The 19,265-nt window shown below is 43.0% G+C and overlaps 1 protein-coding gene across 1 annotated transcript in view; it reads left to right on the top strand.

Annotated features, from left to right (window-relative positions):
- The window catches only part of fndc3ba (fibronectin type III domain containing 3Ba), a 95,467-nt gene that overhangs the window by 53,311 nt on the left and 22,891 nt on the right, over positions 1-19,265 (top strand). The window contains exons 8-18 of the mRNA XM_047611102.1: positions 8,270-8,328; positions 10,640-10,791; positions 10,883-10,942; positions 11,037-11,175; positions 11,686-11,739; positions 12,034-12,158; positions 12,923-13,097; positions 13,649-13,735; positions 14,769-14,904; positions 15,983-16,054; positions 18,560-18,678. Of these exons, the coding sequence (XP_047467058.1) occupies positions 8,270-8,328; positions 10,640-10,791; positions 10,883-10,942; positions 11,037-11,175; positions 11,686-11,739; positions 12,034-12,158; positions 12,923-13,097; positions 13,649-13,735; positions 14,769-14,904; positions 15,983-16,054; positions 18,560-18,678 (1,178 nt within the window). The remainder of the gene's footprint in view (positions 1-8,269; positions 8,329-10,639; positions 10,792-10,882; positions 10,943-11,036; positions 11,176-11,685; positions 11,740-12,033; positions 12,159-12,922; positions 13,098-13,648; positions 13,736-14,768; positions 14,905-15,982; positions 16,055-18,559; positions 18,679-19,265) is intronic.

The following is a 19,265-nucleotide window of genomic DNA, read 5'->3' on the forward strand; positions in this document are numbered from 1 at the left end:
GTGGCAACAAAATGGGGCTTTTAAAAGCACAGCGTCCCGTAAGGACTTGATGCCATCCTCATTAACTCTTGCGGCCCTTGACCGAGTAACCGAGTCATGGCTCAGCAGTTATATTAACTATCAGACTTCTCTCCCAGCTCCTGCTGCTGCGACTGCAGTAAGGGGCCTGGAAAAGAGCGGACGCGCTCCCACCCGTTCCTCGCTGGCTTGTTTTGTGTGTCACCATGGCGATAATCTCGGCTCCCCTCTCCGCCTCCCTCCCACACACAAACTCTAACCCCTTCCCACCAACCCAAATACGGCCATGCTTGTGGGGCAAGGTATAGGGAAGGGGGCAGCGGGGTGGAAGAGAGCGTAAAAGAGGGGGAAAGTTATGGGGGGGGGGGGGTAAAGAAGTGTGTGTGTGTGTGTGTGTGTGTGTGTGTGTGTGTGGGCATGTGTAGAAAGAAAACAACACGGGAAAAAGGGATGGCTTTACCAGCAGGGGAATGTCTTTCCCGCTGATATCGTGTAGCGGGATGGTGGGATTAGGAGGGGAGGTTGTTCTCGCCAATCACAATGAGTACACCAGACATTTCCCCATCTATCTGAATGAACACTGTGATACAAGTGATAAACCGTCCGCGCTATCAAATGACAGCACCCAATCATTCTGTATTAACCAGAAGCGGGTTACGTCACACCTCAGGCCATTTTCCAACTGCTTGAGAAAGCAAAAAATATCTACACACACACACACACACACACACATATACATATATATACTGCTGACATCCACCGTCCCAGAGATGTAAGTGCGTGCCATGATGACGCAGACCGCAAGATCTGTGATTGGTCGGCGTGGCAGCAGCCTCCATCTCCACTACTACATTATACTATATTCAGATTTGCAACGTGGGTTAATTTGCAAAGGGTCCAACTCTAGGGGCTATCCATGAATAAATTTGTTTGAAATCACAATGTGCCACATAAACTGCAAATGGTGTCAGTCCTTACATGAGACTTTGTGTGAAATGAATCCCAGAAACCGCTGGAATAAATTGTATGCATGGCTGGAAACTGCTGGACAACCGTCACGATCTAGGTCACCTGCAGCTATTCAGCACTCCAGTGTGCAATCGATTATTTTATTTGCTAAATAATGACTGAACACACACACACGCAGGGATGTGTTTTCATTTTTTTTTTGTCTGTAATAGTGCAGACGTGGCCTTGGCCAGTGCATATCTCTGTCTCGCTCCATCTTCCTACTGTTCTTTCTTTCCTTTCCTTTTTTTTTGTTTTAATCTTCGTTTATCCTCGTTAGCCTTTCTCTTCGTCTGCCACCGCCATCACTCTCTCCAGCCACCTCTCTGCTGTCTGCGTCTGTCGTATTGGGGATTTGACCAATCTTTTTTTTGTTTTTTGTCTTTGGCTGAGCGGGGTCTGATGGGGTCAGGGTTCTGACAAACGCATCCCCCATAATCCCGCGCTGCCTGGCCAGGTTTCCGTGTCGCCCGCAGCACTTACACGCTTAAACAGACACATGTGTGGACGTTCGCAGTGTTTTTGAAGAAGCGGAGAAACGTTTTGACAGTCAGACGTGCTCCTCTGTCTCCATAGTGAGACGCTGCAGTGCATAAGGTCTCTTTATCTTTCGTTGTTTTGAATGAATGAATGAATGAATTAAAGAAGAAAAACAAATCAACAGTCAGTAATCATAAGACTACAACGCAAAGTAAAACAACAAAACTTAACACATTTTATGTTCAAAAGGAGTAGGAAGAAGTCAAAGCTTATTAAATTGCACCCCATCTCTCCTATGTCAAATCAGTATATATACTATAAGTTATAAAATAGTAATATTTATATACGACGTGTAATTAACTTCATTCATGTACCTTCTAAAAACATCCTCTTTACTTTGAACTGGTTTAAATTTGGACATTGTTTTAATTCTTCACACATACCGTTCCATATTTTTACTCCCCTGAATGAACCGCAAAGTCTTTTCTTACTCATGCGTATTCTGGTGACTTTAAAGCTGTTTGACGCCCTTAAATGATAACCCTCGGCCCTTAAAGGAGCTTTCCGTGTTTTTTGTTTTTTGGTTTGGAATCGAACGACGCGTTTTGACAATTTTGACTTGGATGCACGCACAAACTTAATGATTCAAAAGTTATGATGGGGAACTGTGGTAACTAGATAATATGGCCTTACTTCGACTGCGGGTTATTACTGTGATGAATTATTTCCTGTGGTCTTTGTCATGGACAAAGTCAGACTTCTGTAGAAATTACTATTTTAACCCCCCCCCCCCCTCCCCGTCATTTATTTTGAAATGACTGGTTTTACTTTCTCTGCCTTTACTTGCTCTCCTTCTTACGCATCCTTTTTTTCCCCCTTTTCTCTGTGCCACTCTCTCTGTCCATCTTTCTCTCCATCCATCTAATCCCCTTTATAAACGATCAGGGCTCTGGCCATGAGAACCAAACCTTCACCATGACAACTGCAATTTCAGGCATGTCCCAACAACCTCTCTAGTGTGTGTGTGTGTGTGTGTGTGTGTGTAGCCCAGCTGTTGAACAGATGGAATGCTCACTATGCAGCAGATGATAATAGCGTGGAATCCAAGGTCTGTGCCCCACTCTCTCTACCTCCATTTTTGCTCTTTCCTCTTCTCCCTCTATCTCATCTCTGTCTCCACTCTTTGCTCCTCGTCCACCACACCCCCCTCTTTTTCCTTCCAGATAAGTGTCCGTGGATTTGCTTTGTTCTCCCTGATTAGAGGCTCCTAAAGATGGGTATCATATCTCACTTTGTTCTTTTAGGGGCGACACACACACGCACGCACCCTGTGGCCCAGTGTGTGTGTGTGTGTGTGTGTGTGTGTGTGTTGAGTGGGGGCCGAGTGAGCAGCCGTTGCCACATTTTTAACATTTTTTCCTCCGGGCCTTAAAGGTCTTTTTCTGTCCCAGCGCAGACGGCGTCTAAGAAGCACGGGCCCGTCATGCACGAGGAATGCAGCCTCCTCAGTGTCAGAACTGACACATTTTTTTTTTTTACCGAAGCTGCATCTTAAAAGTGACGTGAATACTTTTTTTAAACGCGTCTGAGGAAGACTCTGAGCGTGGGCGATGTGGGATTAGAGAGAAGAGGTAGAATTTGCCGTGCGCTTCCAAATAATCCAGTGTGCGATTCCCCTCTGAGTTCCATGTGATGCTTGTCGCGTTGTGAAAGGGTTATTTCAGGTGTCTGTGGATTTAGAGGCAAAAGTTGATAACATTCGTTTGCTGGAACACGTCCAACACAGAAGCATGTCGCCCTCTCCCTCTCTCTCTCGTATCAGATGAAAGTGACATTGATGAAGAAGAGTAACCTGGTATGGTAAAGTATCTAAAATGTTTGGAGAATTATGGCCGAGAAAGACACGTCCATGTACAAAGTCTGTAGTAAATGTCTCAAGTTCACGGTGTATTAAGGCACATTTGTTGCCAGTTTAGCTTCACATGGTGACGTAATTTGGTAGAAGCAGGAAAACCAAAACAAGTTGACATCCCGGACATGTGTTTGGATTCATCTGACGCACGGAAGTGACAAAAACAGCGAATGAGTCAGTTCAGAAACAAATGATTAAAGCCGGTGACTGTCGGTGTTGGAGACAAGTGACATATACCGCAACCGCTACTGCGCTGAGATCAGTGCTGCGCCTCCTGATGATGTCACAGGAGTTTTTGTAATCCACACCTCACATCCTCCAAAGCCCTCTCCTCCCTCTCTCTCCTTTCATCCCTCCCTTTCTCCTCCTCTCTGTTGATCCCTGGCTCGCTCTTTGTCTCTCAATTTCCTTGTGTTTTCGTACCTAATCTCTTACCCAGACTCATCTCGCCCGTCCTCTGTTTCTCCGTCTTTGCTCCCCGTCCTCCAGCGTCTCATTTTCTTCCTCTTAAATTCCCCCCTCTTTCCTGGTTTTGGCTTGGCCTGCGCCCCTTCCCTCCCTCTCCCCCTCCTCCCCCATTCCTCTCTCATTCCTCTTCCCTTCCTGCTCTCCGCTGTGCTCCCCTCGCTCCGTCTGGCTGCCCTCCGCGTAATCAAACGCAGGCGGTCAGACGCAGACAGGATGTGAGGTCAGACGGGGAGAGGAAGTCGGGGTGCGTGGGCGGCACACAAACCCGAGAGGCCAGGACGGGACAGGAGAGGGACAGTGAGGACACAGGAGCGTGTTGAGTAACGCCGGGACGAGGTTCAGTTTCTGTTTCAGCCGTCAGCCCCGGCTCTTTGTGGTTGATGTCCGTGTTAAACACTCGAGCAGCTGGACGCGCAACCACAGCGAGTCATAACACTCGGTGATGATGTAAAGCAGCGGTGCTTTTCAGACTTTATTACTGGTCTCCTTGAAATATTAAATACGTCTCTTTCTTCTGTCACAAAGCTCAGCTTGAGGCTCGGCCAGCTTTTTCTTTTTCTTTTTTTTCACTATACCGAGATGTTCATTCCATGTACAACTGCTGAGCCTGTAACTTGCTACACATTGCAGTAATTCAGTTAAGGTTATTCAATTTTAACCTCAACAGGCGTCTCTTAAGCTCAGATTCACTCGTAAAGACGTGCCACATACACAGGGAAAAGTGTTTAAAGGCTATGTTACACATATTTACAGGTATTAAAATTCTGTAAAATATTCTGTATTAGCGAGGACACGTATCGGACATAACATTATGACCACCTTTGTTTCTCTTGGTTTGTGTTCCCATAGATGCTTGATCAGTTTGAGATCTAGTGAATTTGGAGGCCAGGTCAACACCTTGTGCTGTTTTTCATGTTTTTCTTAAACCGTTTTTGTGTGTGTGTGTGTCTGTGTCAGACTGCATCCTGCTGGGGAGTGTCATTGCTATGGGGTGGGGGTACCTGAGTCTAGTTTGGTGCCACATGTCCAAGTAACAACCACACGAATGCCAGGTCCAAAAATATCCCAGCAGAACACTGAATTGCCGCAAGATGGTTATTTACCTCTCTTGTCAGTGAGTGGTTTTAATGTCGTGGCTGATCGTTGTGTGTGTGTTCAGTAATAGAAAACAAATAAATTAATCCGAATAAATGCAACATATTGGCTCAAAGGACTTTGGCAGCTAGGTAACTCTGATGTTTATTTCTGCCTGGAAGAGACGGCTGAAACGATGCTGCGACAGCACTGCACTTCCCCCGTCGACGCCGCAATTAGCCGCACGAGACAAGTAGGTACAGGACCTCGGCCGCGAGCAGGACACATTCTCCATTCTCATTCAGCTGTGATGAATGGGTGGAATAAGCTGTGTCATTCTGTTATTTGACCGAGCTGTTCGTGTCTGGAGCTGTGAGTGTGCGCTTTTATTCCATAAAAGAGGAAAAGTTCAGGGCGTGCATGCATGCGTGCGTGTGCGTGCGCGAGCGCTAACGAGCCAACGTGTCGAGCAGCGATGCAGAATGTGTACCTCACCTGTTGAACTCCACCAACCAGCGCACACATGCACACATGGAAGCTCAACTCCCCCGTCCTATTGCCCATCACCAATCTCCCGTAACCTGATACCGGCACACACACACACACACACACCACACACACACACACTCACACACACACACACACACACACACAAAGCCTGTCTTTTGCTTTTTTTAATCCATCACACACATACATACACACACACACACAGGGAGGTCAAGTTGAGGTTGTGCTTCCATGACATCACTGTTGCCATGACTCATTGGAGTACCCCCAGGCACATTAAAGGCCCTCTCTCTCTCTCTTTCACACAGAACCTGTCATAGGGACTCACACACAATATCTCATTCATCACTCGCACATCTGCAGATCTTTAAAACTGCCCTGTACACAGACATACCGTGATCAGTCACAACATTATGACCGTTATGGGAAGTTGAAAAAACATTTACAGTTTTGAACCTGGCATTCACGTGGATGTTACTTTGGCACAGGATGATGCAAAAACGGTTTAGGAACAAAAAAAAAAAAATGAAATAAAAAATGCACGAGGTGTTGACCTCCTGGCCTCCAAGTTCACTAGATCCCAAACTGATCAAGCATCTGTGGGATGCACTGGAACAAGGCTTGAACCACAGTGGCCAGAGGACCTCAACTAACAACATTCTCTGAGGAGTCAGAGCAATTTCGGAGGCACGAGGGAGGCCGAAGCCGTATTAGGAAGGTGGTCGTAATGTTAAGGCCGATTGATGTGGACGTCTGCGTTCGTGTTGATCGGCCTTAATTTCAAACAGTACACGTCTCCTCACACGTTCGTGCACATCCTGTGTGATTTACACTGATTAGGCTAAGATGGAGAATGCAGACCCCCCCCCCCCCCCCCCCGGTCAGAAAAACCTCAGTTCCTCGAATCCCATGGGTGGTGGGAGAGTGGGGAAAGGCTTTCATTACACACATGTGTATTAACTTGACTCATAACAACCTCAAGTGTCCACTAAATCACTATGAGACACGTGTCAGTGTGTTTATACAGTGTGTGTGTGTGTGTGTGTGTGTGTGGGCACTCGGCAACATCAGTCTCGAGGAGGCTGTCCAGCACCCCCATGACTGTTGAAGTAAAAAAAAAAAAAAAAACAGCCCAGGATTTTTATCACTCATGAGTGACCTTTAAATTTTATTCAGCTGATTATTTTGTCATCCTCTGACGTAGTATGTTTCGTAAAATCATCAATGCGACCTTTCACTTGTAGAGACCAAATGTCCAATATACAGATGTGGTAAATTTCAATCATTGAATGCATCTAATATTAATAATTGTTTTATTTATAAAGCACTTTTCATTAAAAAAAATGTCTATAAGTGCTACAGAGAAAAGTAAAAACCAGAATACACAATGTTCAACGTCTTCATCTACTGCCTGTTTCTTTAGAGCCATATAATAACTGATTGTCAATATGGTTTTCAATTAATTTTCTGACTGTAAACTGAGGTTTACCTTCAGCGTTTTTAGTAAGCCACGACAGCGCACTTAGAAGGATTCAAGGATTTTTATTTGTCAGTTGCAACCATACAGAAACTAAGTAACTATAATGTAGACACTAGTAAGCAGTTACTAAACAAGATAAATGAATAAGATAAGTAAGGTAAAAATATAAATAAAATAAAACATTTTTTTCCCTATGTCATCGATTGCGTGCAGCCGTGACCCCGTATTCGTATTCCAAAAGACAAGCCATTAAAAAAAAATGAATCAGTTCATCTGTGCCACATATCCACATATGTGAAGAGAAAGACATGCAGTGTATTCTTATAAAACAGTAAGAATAAACTGTAAAAATGCTTACTGAAATGGTTCCAGGACAAATATTCTAATCTGGGTTTTCTTTGAGCTCCAACAAGATCCAGAAAAGCATGATTAAACCAACCCTGTCATTACATGCAGTAAATAATGGCTTTGTATTCAGCATAATGTCACACGTAACAAGCTGCACTGCAGGGCTACAACAACAACAAGGTCTGTCTGTGAATAATTACTCCCAGGTGTAGGGGACAATTGCTTGTAAATGATACATAATAATGATTGGGATAATGACTTCTATGAGCTAACGACTCTTATGTGTACAACTCAATAGTCACAGTGGTATATCAGTCAAACTTAGTTCCTAGATCCTCCTTTTTATTTGCTCCCGGGGAAGGAATTTGTGACTAATGTATTTCTATGGAAAGCTTATTCACTGCAGCCCCCCTCCCCACGTCTGTGTTTATCACAACTTGGTGAGATGGAATAGTCGCTTGTCGAAGAAAACAAAAGAAAAAGTGTTGCATCACACACTCCATTAAACAACGTTGCTTCTAAAGAATTTATGCCTGTGTTTGCTCTATTTTGGGTTATTGCCTCGCTATTTTCCACACACGACTGACATAGTTGGATGGAATACGTATGCGGACGACGACGGGGGTTGATTAGGAAACCAGAAATTGATTTTGGCCGACTTTATTCAACCGTTCAATTATTTTACGATCTGAACGGAAACCTTGGCCGACCTCAGACAATAACGAGGCTCACATTTGTAGATATCGCAGTAACACGACCCGTGGGAGGTGAATACCCCCCTCAGCCGCGCTCTCAGCTGTTGCTAATGTGGATGTTGTTTTTGAAATTTGTGGCGTTGAAACTTTTCATTTCGTTTTAAAAAAAAAAGAAAAGAAAAAAGTTTAAAATCAAAGATGTGCAAACTATGTGCGCATTGGAAGTGTTTCTCGTCGCCACCGTCTGATAATTGCCCTGTTGCTCTTCTGTCTTCTCAGATCATGATTCAGAGGGGAAGCGCGTTCAGGACATGCTGTCTACGATCGACAAACCACAGGTTCGTGCACTCACACACACACTCACGCACACAGACACGCACAAACCACTTTCATCAATCACCCCCTTGTCTGGTGCAGTCATAGCTGGCATGAGTCTTAATGTCTTTACCGTATTTTTATCTTGTCTCTGTAATTTGCATAAAAATGCTTCCATTGAGAATAAAAAAAAACCTGTTTTTCTCATTTGGAAGCTTTTTTTGGGTCTTTTATTAAAGTTACATGGACCTTCATGATAATTGAATCTTACCTCATCCCGGCCACACGAGGGCAGCATCTGCTCATCCACGCCGTTCCCTTCTCCTCCTGCCTCCATCAGCTGTAAAACTCTGTAAACACCTTTTTTTTTTTTTCCTCCTCCTTCTTTCTTCTCCAACTGGAATGTGAATGGATGAGCTGGTGCCCCGCAGACATGGTTTTGCAGAGACAAATTGCTCACTTCCAGTTAAAGCAGTTTGGTCAGCAGGCTGCGCGATTGGATCATTTAACATCTGCGAGTTTATTACAGGGGTCAAAATGGAGTGTGAGAATGGAGTAATGAAGGAGAGGGGGGCAATGTAGTATAAAAAGAGATGGCCATGCTGAGAAGTGCATAAAAGGAGACCCGAAATGGATGTTCAGGGGGGAATTTACGCACTCTCATAACCTCCAGTGACCCCGAAAGAGTTTAGCTGACATCGAGAAGGAGCAGGAAATGGAAGGCAGTAACAATCTTCAGGTTTCTTTGTGCCATCGTTTGCTTTTGCGCCATAAACCAGAGGGTTGATGTGGTGCTGCTGTCTTTTACAGTTGCAAAGAAGTCAATATGAGAGTGTGTACGGAGACAGGAGGCGAAGGAGCCTGTGGGAATTGGCGAAATAAAGTTTTCCCTCTCAAAAGCGAGTTTGTTAGAGTTGAATTGAAATGCAGGGGAAAGTGAAAGGGACGCGTCAGGTAAAAGACTAATTTGCTGCCAAATTCCTCATTTGACAAAGCGCTTTTCACCAGAGATGGCCTGAGTGCAAACAAAAGCAGCGGCTGCATTATCATGCATGCACGACAATATTGACAATATTGTTAGGGCCGACATTCACAGGTAGATTAGACCAATTAAGACTATTATGCCAGTTTCTGAGAATTCATAAATATGCATATTTCCATATTGTGGCGCACAGACTAACTATTTGATTAATGCCAAATTACATTAGGTAAAGTCTTGACCGGGCACAAAGTCTTCTTCTTTATGGTCGTAGGTTAATGTGCAAGACCAAACTAATTAAACTGAGGTTAATTTTAAAGGGTAGTTTCAGACCTTGACTTCAGATATTCATTGCTGGTGCAGACTCAAAGAGAATTTCTTTGTCTATGTAAACGCATGCATGCATGGACGATTCTGAACTGGATTTTGTTCAGTTAGCGCCCCTAGCTACGGCTTGCTCTGGGTGGTTAAGGCCCGGGGTTCTGTAAAGCATCTTTTGGCAATTTAGACTGTGTGCTTCACATGAAACCTAGAAATGAATTGAAATATCTCGCAAACTGAACAAGGAAACCATAAACGTCGAACCCTTTATTACTTACCGCTGTCTTTTCCTCATCATTTTTTGTTTCTCTGCACCATTTGTTTTTTCTTTCATTTTGCCCAGGCCTCACTGTCTATTTCTCTCTGCCTGTAACTGTGCCTCTGTATTCAGGCGGCTGTTGCGTAACGCACAGCCTCATCTATTATTCGGAAGCCACAACGTCCTATTATGCGAGATGCCATGGCCATGTATAAGATTACCTCAATCAGAGCGGCGCTAATGACGAAGGAGTTGTCATTCATGTGGATGCGGTGATGGGATGTCTCATAAATAACCGCGATTGAGGTTCCCAGTAAAAATGACGTGTGTCTTTTCTCAGTGCCGTCCAAGCGCGTTCGCTGCCTGTTCGGCGGAGCCGCAGTCTGGAACAGCTGCAGAGTGCGCTAAATCATGCCGAATTGGCTCGTCCGCTGTTAGCGGCGACTAAAGCCTCCATAAACATGCACACACACACACAGGCACGCATTTAAACACACAGGTGTCTTTTGTGTGTGTGTTTGTTGTGCTTGAAACAACAGCCAAATCTGAAGTGATGGGGTTCAAGGGAAATATTTTATCCCGTAACGCACGCGTACGCACATGTGCACATTCAAAATTACAGAACGCACGCCGTTATAGTACGGCTACTTACCAAACAATAGAATGGAATTAAAAATGGCCTTGTATACACCAAAACATTTTGCGAAAGGTGAACCGATTGTGCTTATATTTGTGTGTATTATTTGCGTTACGTGTGGCTATTTGTGTCTTACAGGTGTCCAATATTCAGGCACGGGCTGTACGGCTGTCCTGGGCCCCCCCAGCCGGGCTGGTGAACAGGCATTCTAACGGGATGCCTGTGTCCTGCTCCTATGAAGTCTCTCTTTCGGACAAGGGACGGGACGGAAAGTATCGCCTTATATACAGGTTAGATACAACCTCTGAAATCAGCTGCAAGTAAACCTACTTCATCTAATTACGGTTTGACATGTGTGCTTTGTTTGTGTGTGCGTTCCAGCGGTGAAGAGTTGGAGTACCACCTGAAAGACCTAAGGCCAGCGACAGATTACCACGTACGGTAAGGATCCAGTCTCTTTAATCTTATCACCTCTGCAATTTTTTTTTCAAGCTTTGTGGACGTTAATGTTGCTTTCAAATTTCTCGTCTGTCAGGGTGTCGGCAATGTACAACTCGGTTCGAGGCTCGTGTTCAGAGGCCGGCTCATTCACCACACACTGCAGCGTCCCCGACGTACCGCCAACCCCCAAACTCTCCCACCGCACCAAGAGCACCCTCACCCTACAGTGGAAGGTACTCATAAACCATTTCACCCAATAAACATGAGTGATTGAACATTATTCCGCCGTGATTATATTCCGAATCAGTCTAAAGCTCTCGGGCTCTGATTCTTCATTACAAGTCTTTCATGTCTGTGTGAGAACTGCGATACAAGATTCTGTGATGAATGCAAACTTTCATCAAAGTTTAGTATCGCAGCACCTGGTTTATCTCCCTGCCTTGATATTATCAGCCCATGCAGCACCTCATAGACATTCTTACATAGTTGCACGGTGGCGTCAGGGTGCATCCCTGCTTCCTCCCTGACCTTTTTTCCCCGCACAAGCCATTTTCAGCCACTCTCACCGCCACTGATAAAGACTGACATCAGACACCCAGACAGGATATGAGGCCAGTCATAAAAAAAACACAGCAGGTATTTTGTCTGTCTTGCTGTCAGAGTCTTTTATCCTCGGCTAATCTCTCTGTTCCTCTCCCGTCTGCGTCCGCCTCGCTCGTTGCCCGTTGCCCCGCTGTCCGCAGCCCCCAGGCGACAACGGATCCAAAATCACAAACTACCTGCTCGAGTGGGATGAGGTGAGTCTCTCCCTCACTCCGTCTGTCATCTGTCATCCTTTAGCCTTACCTCAAAAAACCACTTATACCTATCACGGATGTCGCTAAAATGGATGTTAACTCTCGCCCCCTCGGGGCTGGATGTAATTGGACAGTGAATTACGCTTTTCCAATCAATCTGCTTTGCTTCTTCTTCTCCCATTTATTCAAAGTTTTATTCAAATGGATCTTGTCAGCCGTGGCTCCCATGTTCCTGTCTGTGTTTTTAATTTTTTTTTGCATCCCTCTCCTTTCATTTCCTCTCCTCTCCTCCAGGGAAAGAAGAACAGTGTTTTCAGAGAATGTTACTTTGGGAGCCAGAGACACTATAAGCTGACACGACTGTTCCCCGCCTGCGGCTACACATTCAGAGTGGCTGCACACAACGACATTGGCACAAGGTACCGTTTGCCTGTTACCGAACATATAAACGCATCCAGCAAACATGCACGCAAGTAGTATTTCGCACATATCGCCATGAATACAGTGGCGGAGGAGGCAAATTGCATATCTCATTTTTAGTTGTCATCGTGCGGCGTCGTCGATGGCAGACGGAGAGAGACAAACACGCAGCAAAGTGTCTGAAGCTATTACTCTACGTGTGACACAAATCCCGTTCCTCTTTCCCATTTTCCCTCCATTTCCCCCCTCCCACACCCCCCTCCCCTCGCCTGCTCTTTTGTCATTATGTTGCGGCGCATCTCGCCGCAGTCGTTAGGGGCGATGGGGTAGAAGGGAGAAGGTGATAGAGGGGAGCGGAGGTGAGGGGGTGAGATATTAGCTCTCTAGCTGAACTCAGAGTGGCCTTAATGCATCTTTCAGCTCGGTTAACATTTGAAGCCATGCGGGCGCAAACATGCTCCGCTCATGCAAGGTTTGGGTCGGTTTTCAGCTCTCCTCCCTGTGACTCGCAAACTACTGTCCCCCCATTTTTTTTTTTTCCTTCTTTGCTGGTATTCCCCAAACATCCACATCTACAGCCCCCCCCACGTCCCTTCTAATGGGCACTTAAAGTTGCTTTTTCACATTATCAAACGCCCCACTGAGTCTGTAATTCCAAGCGCTAGCTCCGCAAGTCATCGGTCATTTTATTCAGCACCTCAAATGAAAAAAGTGCAACCTGAATGAAACTGAACGAAAACATTTTTCATTTTTTTTCCTGCAGTGACTTCAGTACAGAGGTGGTGTTTTACACGATGGGCACCTTGCCCGCTCTGCCTCTGGCGCCGCGGCTTGTCAGGGCAGGCGTATCCTGGGTGACCCTGGAGTGGGGGCGTCCCGAGGGCAGCCCGAGCGAGGAGCAGCTCAAGTATACACTCGAGATCCAGGAGGACAACAGCGTACGTACCACAAACGCTTCTTCTCTCTCCCATCATATTAAAAAAAAAAAAAAAAAAAAAAAAAAAAACCCCTCACAGAACTGAAAGTGGCTGATTTGTCTTTCTGTATCAGGGTACTTTTAAATCTCAAAAGTAGCAGAAAGAGGAAAACAACAGTGGTATATCAGATTTTTTTTTAAAAATTGACGTGTTTGATAAGTTCAGTAGATCAGGGGTCTGATGAAGAGGTTAAGTAGGGACCCCCTATGTACTATGTGTTCTATATTAAACTTTTTTTATTTACAAATATACATTATAATTATTACTATCATTTTGCATAAAATATTGAGCTATTGCTTATCCCTTTACTACTGGTTTCATGTTAATGTGTGTTTAAAGAAATTTAAATTTGTGGAAGAAAATAAAAAATGTAAAAAAAATAAAATACATAAAACACAAAAATGTCTAACCAACCAAAAATCAGGGTTTACTGCATCCATATTCGTGTACATTGATGTTAATACACACTGAAAGACATGTACAGTATTACTGATACTGTGCATCTCCCACAGGGAACTGACTTTCATCCAAAGTACACTGGAGAAAACTTGTCCTGTACTGTACAAGGCCTGAAGAGGAGTACGCAGTATAAATTCAGGGTAAGTAACTATGGTACATAGATGTGTTTTTGTTTCTTTTGACTTACATATACTTGTTACGTAGTCCTTAAGAACTGAAGAACTTACTAACCACAGTAAATGGCCAGGCACACTTAAACCTGGCCATTTACTGTCTCTTTTCTTTAGCTTCTTACATCATGACTTTCCCTATTTCTGTTAATATATATACATATATATATATATATATAATATATATATATATATATATGTATATTATATATATATATTATATATATATTATTATATGTGTATATGTTATATATATATATATATAATATATTTATTTATAATATATATATATATGTAGTGTATATATATATATGTATGTGTATTATATAATATATAAGTATATGTATATATATATTATATAAATTGTATATTATATTATATATATATATATATATATATGTATGTGTGTATATATATATAAAACACCATCTAGGTGTTCCTCATTTCACCTGCAGAGAACTGGCTGCAATTTAGCCAGTGGTGAAACAAGGCAATTCGCAATTTATCAAGAGGAGAACACAGTCTGGTCCTTCTAAGAGGGGAAACAAAATGTACAGGCAGTGGATCTGATTGTGTGTCTGCATGCGGTGCAATCATCACAAATAACACCTTCCCTGAACTTTCACATGCTGTTAGATAAAGCTTCGGATGCTTGAAGACTCATATCCACGTGACCGCACAGAGCGAACCAACGGGGGTGTTCTTTTTTGTTGTCCGTCCTGTGTGAACATGTGGGAACAACGTCCATTGATCGGCCGTTGAATGGGGTAATGGAGTGAGCAAAGTGAATGCAGATGATAGCGGAGCAGCCAGGAGAACCACATGTGAAGGAGTAGGGAGCAATGTGCCCTCGTGAATCAGGACAATCGATTTACTTTCGGATAGATGTGTCTGACTTTGCTCCACACTCTTGCTTCTTTTGTCCCTTGTTCTTCTTTTCTAACCCCTCCCTTTTTCACCTTTGGTTCTTGTCTTGAACTGTCCGTTCTTTCCCTCCCCGCAGCTCATAGCATCGAACGTGGAGGGGAAGAGCAGTCCCAGTGAAGTGTTGGTGTGCACCACCAATCCAGACAAACCAGGCCCTCCATCTACACCCTGCGTCACCGGAGCGACACCCTATGGATTCACTGTCTCGTGGGGTAATCATGTTTTTGCAGTAACATATCCACCGTGTAACACTATCTGCTGCACCCAGAAATAATCATTATTTCCTAATTATTCTGATAATTTTACTCGTTCGGTTGATTTGCAACATCGGTTTTGTGCAAACATGCTTGAAATAGAGGATGCAGCTGTGAAAACGATACATTCGGCTAACGTTCATCTGTCCTGTGTTAGTACCGGAAAAATAAGGGCAACCTGTCCTCACATGTCTCACATGTTGTAAACACGGCACGCCGTGTCTCTCAGCCGCTATACACTCACTTGACAAGACATTAGGTGCGCTGAAATGCATTCTAATGTAACACCAAATCCCTTCGTGGCCGGTGCAATGTTCAGTTTATTTTGAAGCAGAGAAAGGAAAGTGGTGATTAAACAGTTTGGAGGGTTTAGTTTGTGGTGCGTATAAAATTGAACGTGAGTGTTTCTATTATGTAGCCTAGCCCGCTGACTACAATGGGGTTGTTAAAATAACAGAAACATGTGTCGGTACAAGACAATACTGTGCACAAACCACATCCTCCAAAATGAAATCATGAAACAAATTCTGCATACTGTAACGTTCGTGAAGCTGAGATTTAGTGCTGGGCTATTCTGTAAGAATGCATTTGTTTTCCTTAATCAACTGGCAAGTGAGTCTGTATAGAGTGGTATAGAGTGTTGTGCTATAAACACAATACAGTTTTCTTTACTCTGTATCGACTCATGATTTTAAGAACATTTCCAAGTCTTTTCTTTTTTTTGTTTTAGGTTCTTATCTCTAAAAGCAATTCTACCAATCAGTTGTGAACTGTAACCATGGCAACAAAATCATCATCTTTTGTACTATTTCAAGCCATTTGAAAGCACGAAACCCAGATAAATGTTTTTCTGATTGAGTTTTTGGAGTAAATGCATGTATCTTATTGCATTATCTTTAATATGCATTTTGTCTCGACTGAGTGATTTTTTGAATTTGTTTTTTTATTTTTATTTTTTTCTGCCTTTGTAGTTGCACCATGTTTGTTATTATATGCAAATGATCCCAAACTAAACCGATATCAATTCCTCCAACAGACCCTCCCCAGGATAACGGGGGCTCAGAGGCTCTTACATACTTGCTAGAGATCTCAGAGGGATGCTCCGAAGGTACGGATGTCCCATGCATTTGTCAGTTCCTCTGGCTGCTCATCCATGTTTTTTCTTCCCTCAGTCCTTGATCTAAGTCCATCATCTTATAACACAAAGCTCTGAATGTACCTTCAATCCTTTTTGGTCTGTGCTCATTCTCTTTATCGACCTATTTCACTCACTTATTCTCCTAAAGAACTAAGGCAGCTGTAATTTACTCTTGGTTAGCATCAATTTAAACACACAGCATCAGCTGAATATCCCCAGATCCGCTCTAGATTAAATGTTCTCTGGATTTCTTCCATCCATGTAGCACAGTATGAAAAGAGGCAATAATTTAATTAATTCTTTCAAATCAAGCAAAAAGTAATGAGTTGCTTAGTGGGAACTAGTCTTAAATATCAAACTATAGAACAACTTGATATCAAAATCCTGTTTTCAGTCTAATAAAACCTTAAGTCGACTGAAATCGTACATACTCTAACTAAATGATTGGCCGCAGGAGGAAAAAATACCACACGTTCTCTCAGGTTTAACTAAATCGACCGCAGTGCACTCTTCCTGATAGCTTTACTAGCCTACATTAATTAATAAACAAACATAAAAGCTTGTATTTAATCATAGACAACACATAAGTAAGACCTGGCAGGATCCATTAGGTTGGGGCGAGTTCAAATTTGCGAAAAAAAAAAAAAAAACCCCGCTCAGTCCCTGAAGGTAATGGCTTCATGGAAAGCTACAGATGTAGCATTTCTCCTTATAAAACACAACATCCCTACTGACTTGATTGTCTCTAGCTCTAATTTACTGTTCCTTTTAGTCCTGTATTTCAATTTCTTCAGTGGTGCATTCATTAGTTGATATATAAAAAACATACAACGTATTGTACTCATGAAACAGCACGAACGTTCATTCTGACACATCATTGCCCACGTTGCACACCAAACAACTTTTGCTCATGATTTCCCTTCAATGCGTCATCTGTCTTCATCTGTCTATATGCTTTTAACCTTTTCACATCTCTCGCTAAATTGCAGCGGCTGCGACGTAGGTGAACTAACATATTTAACCCTTTATAGGGCAATCATTAAAATACTAGGAAATGCAAAATGTCAAACCTAGAGTGGCATGAGAAGATTTTTTTTTTTTACTTTTGTGGCAAGGTATTTCTTTTCACTTGAAAATTGAGGTCAGTGAAATGACCATATATGGTTTCTTGACTCTGAGAGGTAAAAAAAAAAAAACACTGTAAACATGTATTTTAGGTCAGTACAACACAAGTGCTGATTACACCACTTCTTCGTGATACAAGAATCTCTTGACACTCTGTCTGATATGCTGCATTTGTTTTTTCATCTTCACTGCATGTTGTCAGTGTACAATAGTGTGATGCGTAATGCTTTCTTATAACCAGTGGCATTTTTGACTTGAAATTCTGGTAGGGCCATACAGGAAAATCCTTTAATTCAATCCAGAAATTTCATAATCAATACCCTCACGACAAAAACACAGTAGCAAGTGAGAGAGGGGATCACGGCACCTGATACGAAAGAGGTGATGACATGAATAATTCCATTATAATAATGCCAATGTCAATTAATTATATATATATATATATATATATATATATATATATATATATATATATATTAACATATCAATAGCGCCGCCAAATGGCAGTGTCCAAGATCTCACTAGATTAAATACTCAAGATCAAAACTTTAATGTGACAACAATAAAAACACAATGCACAGCTCATGGTATGAACGGCGCACACTCGACACCCAGCAATCAATATACAAAGTCACCACACACCATATACGCATATACGCAGTTACGCATTTCACAAATTCAATTATAATTTAAGCAGTATGTAAACTATATTATCAATTCCAGTTAGATTAAAAATAAAATGACTCATCGAATGCCAAGTTAACCAAGTTTCCCTCTTAAACTATTCCTGGTTGAATGACCAGTGTTGTCTTTTCCTCTTGAGAAATTATTAAATCCTCTGAATCTTACACTAGTCAGGTAGTCAACCAGATTTATCCTCATCATGAAATGAATGAATGACATGTGAATTGGCTATTGGTATGTTACATGCTACTTAGCCGAGCTAGCTAGCGAGACCTGTGCAGTAACCGCCTCTTGTTTTAAATCAGCCAATGAGAAGCGCTCTGGGTGACCTCTGGTGGGGCTGTGCCACTGGTTATAACCAAAACATTATGCAATCACAATACATACCACTTCTGCTGGGAAACAGTTGTGAGCTGTTGTGTAAACAGTGCCTATATTTGCGTAAGTGCTGCTTCACAAGCGGAGTATTGTGCTTCCGTATGTACTCCATTAACAACAGAGCATCAACATAGAACGTTAATTGGGTCAATGGGATTCTGGAAAAATAATTAGGTTAGATGTAAAAATACTTACAAAAACAGCAGGAGACACTGAGCATGCACCTCTGCGCATGCATTATCTGTCAAGAGGTCATGTAATTGAGTTTATTTTTGTGCATGTGTGCAGCAAATCAGTGGGAGGTAGCATACAGTGGTCCAGCAACGGAGTGTGTGTGTGAGCGCCTGACACCTGGAACCTTCTACCGCCTACGTGTGTGTAGCATCACCACCGGAGGACACAGCCCGGTAAGACACACACATGTACACCAATCAGGCATAACATTATAACCATTCACCACCTTGTGACAATTCAATGTTCTTCTGGGAAACCTAGCATTCATGTGGATGTTACTTGGACATGTACTTCCCAGCTGGGCCAGACTGGCACTTCTTGATGGCAGCAGTCATGCCCAGCAGGATGCAGCCAAAAGAACGGTTTAGGAAAAGCTGAAAAAACATGTAAAACGACACAAGTTTATGTCCACCTGGTCTCCAAATTCACTAGATCCCGAACTGATAAAGTATCTGTGGGTTGCCATGGATCCACAGAGGCCCATCTCCTCATCCCATAGCACCCAAAGGCCCCTACTAACAATGTTCTGATGCCTGACACCACAGGACACCCATTCTCTGATGAGTCACAAGTGTTTTGAAGGCGCAAGGGTGACCTACACAATAGTAGACAAGTGGTCATAATGTTATGCACATCTTCAAAGTGGTGAAGTTTGACCTTTGAATTGTTAGCTCCTGAGTTCGGAGGGGGGCACCAGTGACGCATCAATGTTGTTTTAATTAACATTTACAGCCGGTTATTAGTCATACTGATCTGGAGT

This window comes from Mugil cephalus, chromosome 17 (genome assembly GCF_022458985.1).
Source record: "Mugil cephalus isolate CIBA_MC_2020 chromosome 17, CIBA_Mcephalus_1.1, whole genome shotgun sequence".
NCBI classification, from domain to species: Eukaryota; Metazoa; Chordata; class Actinopteri; order Mugiliformes; family Mugilidae; genus Mugil; species Mugil cephalus.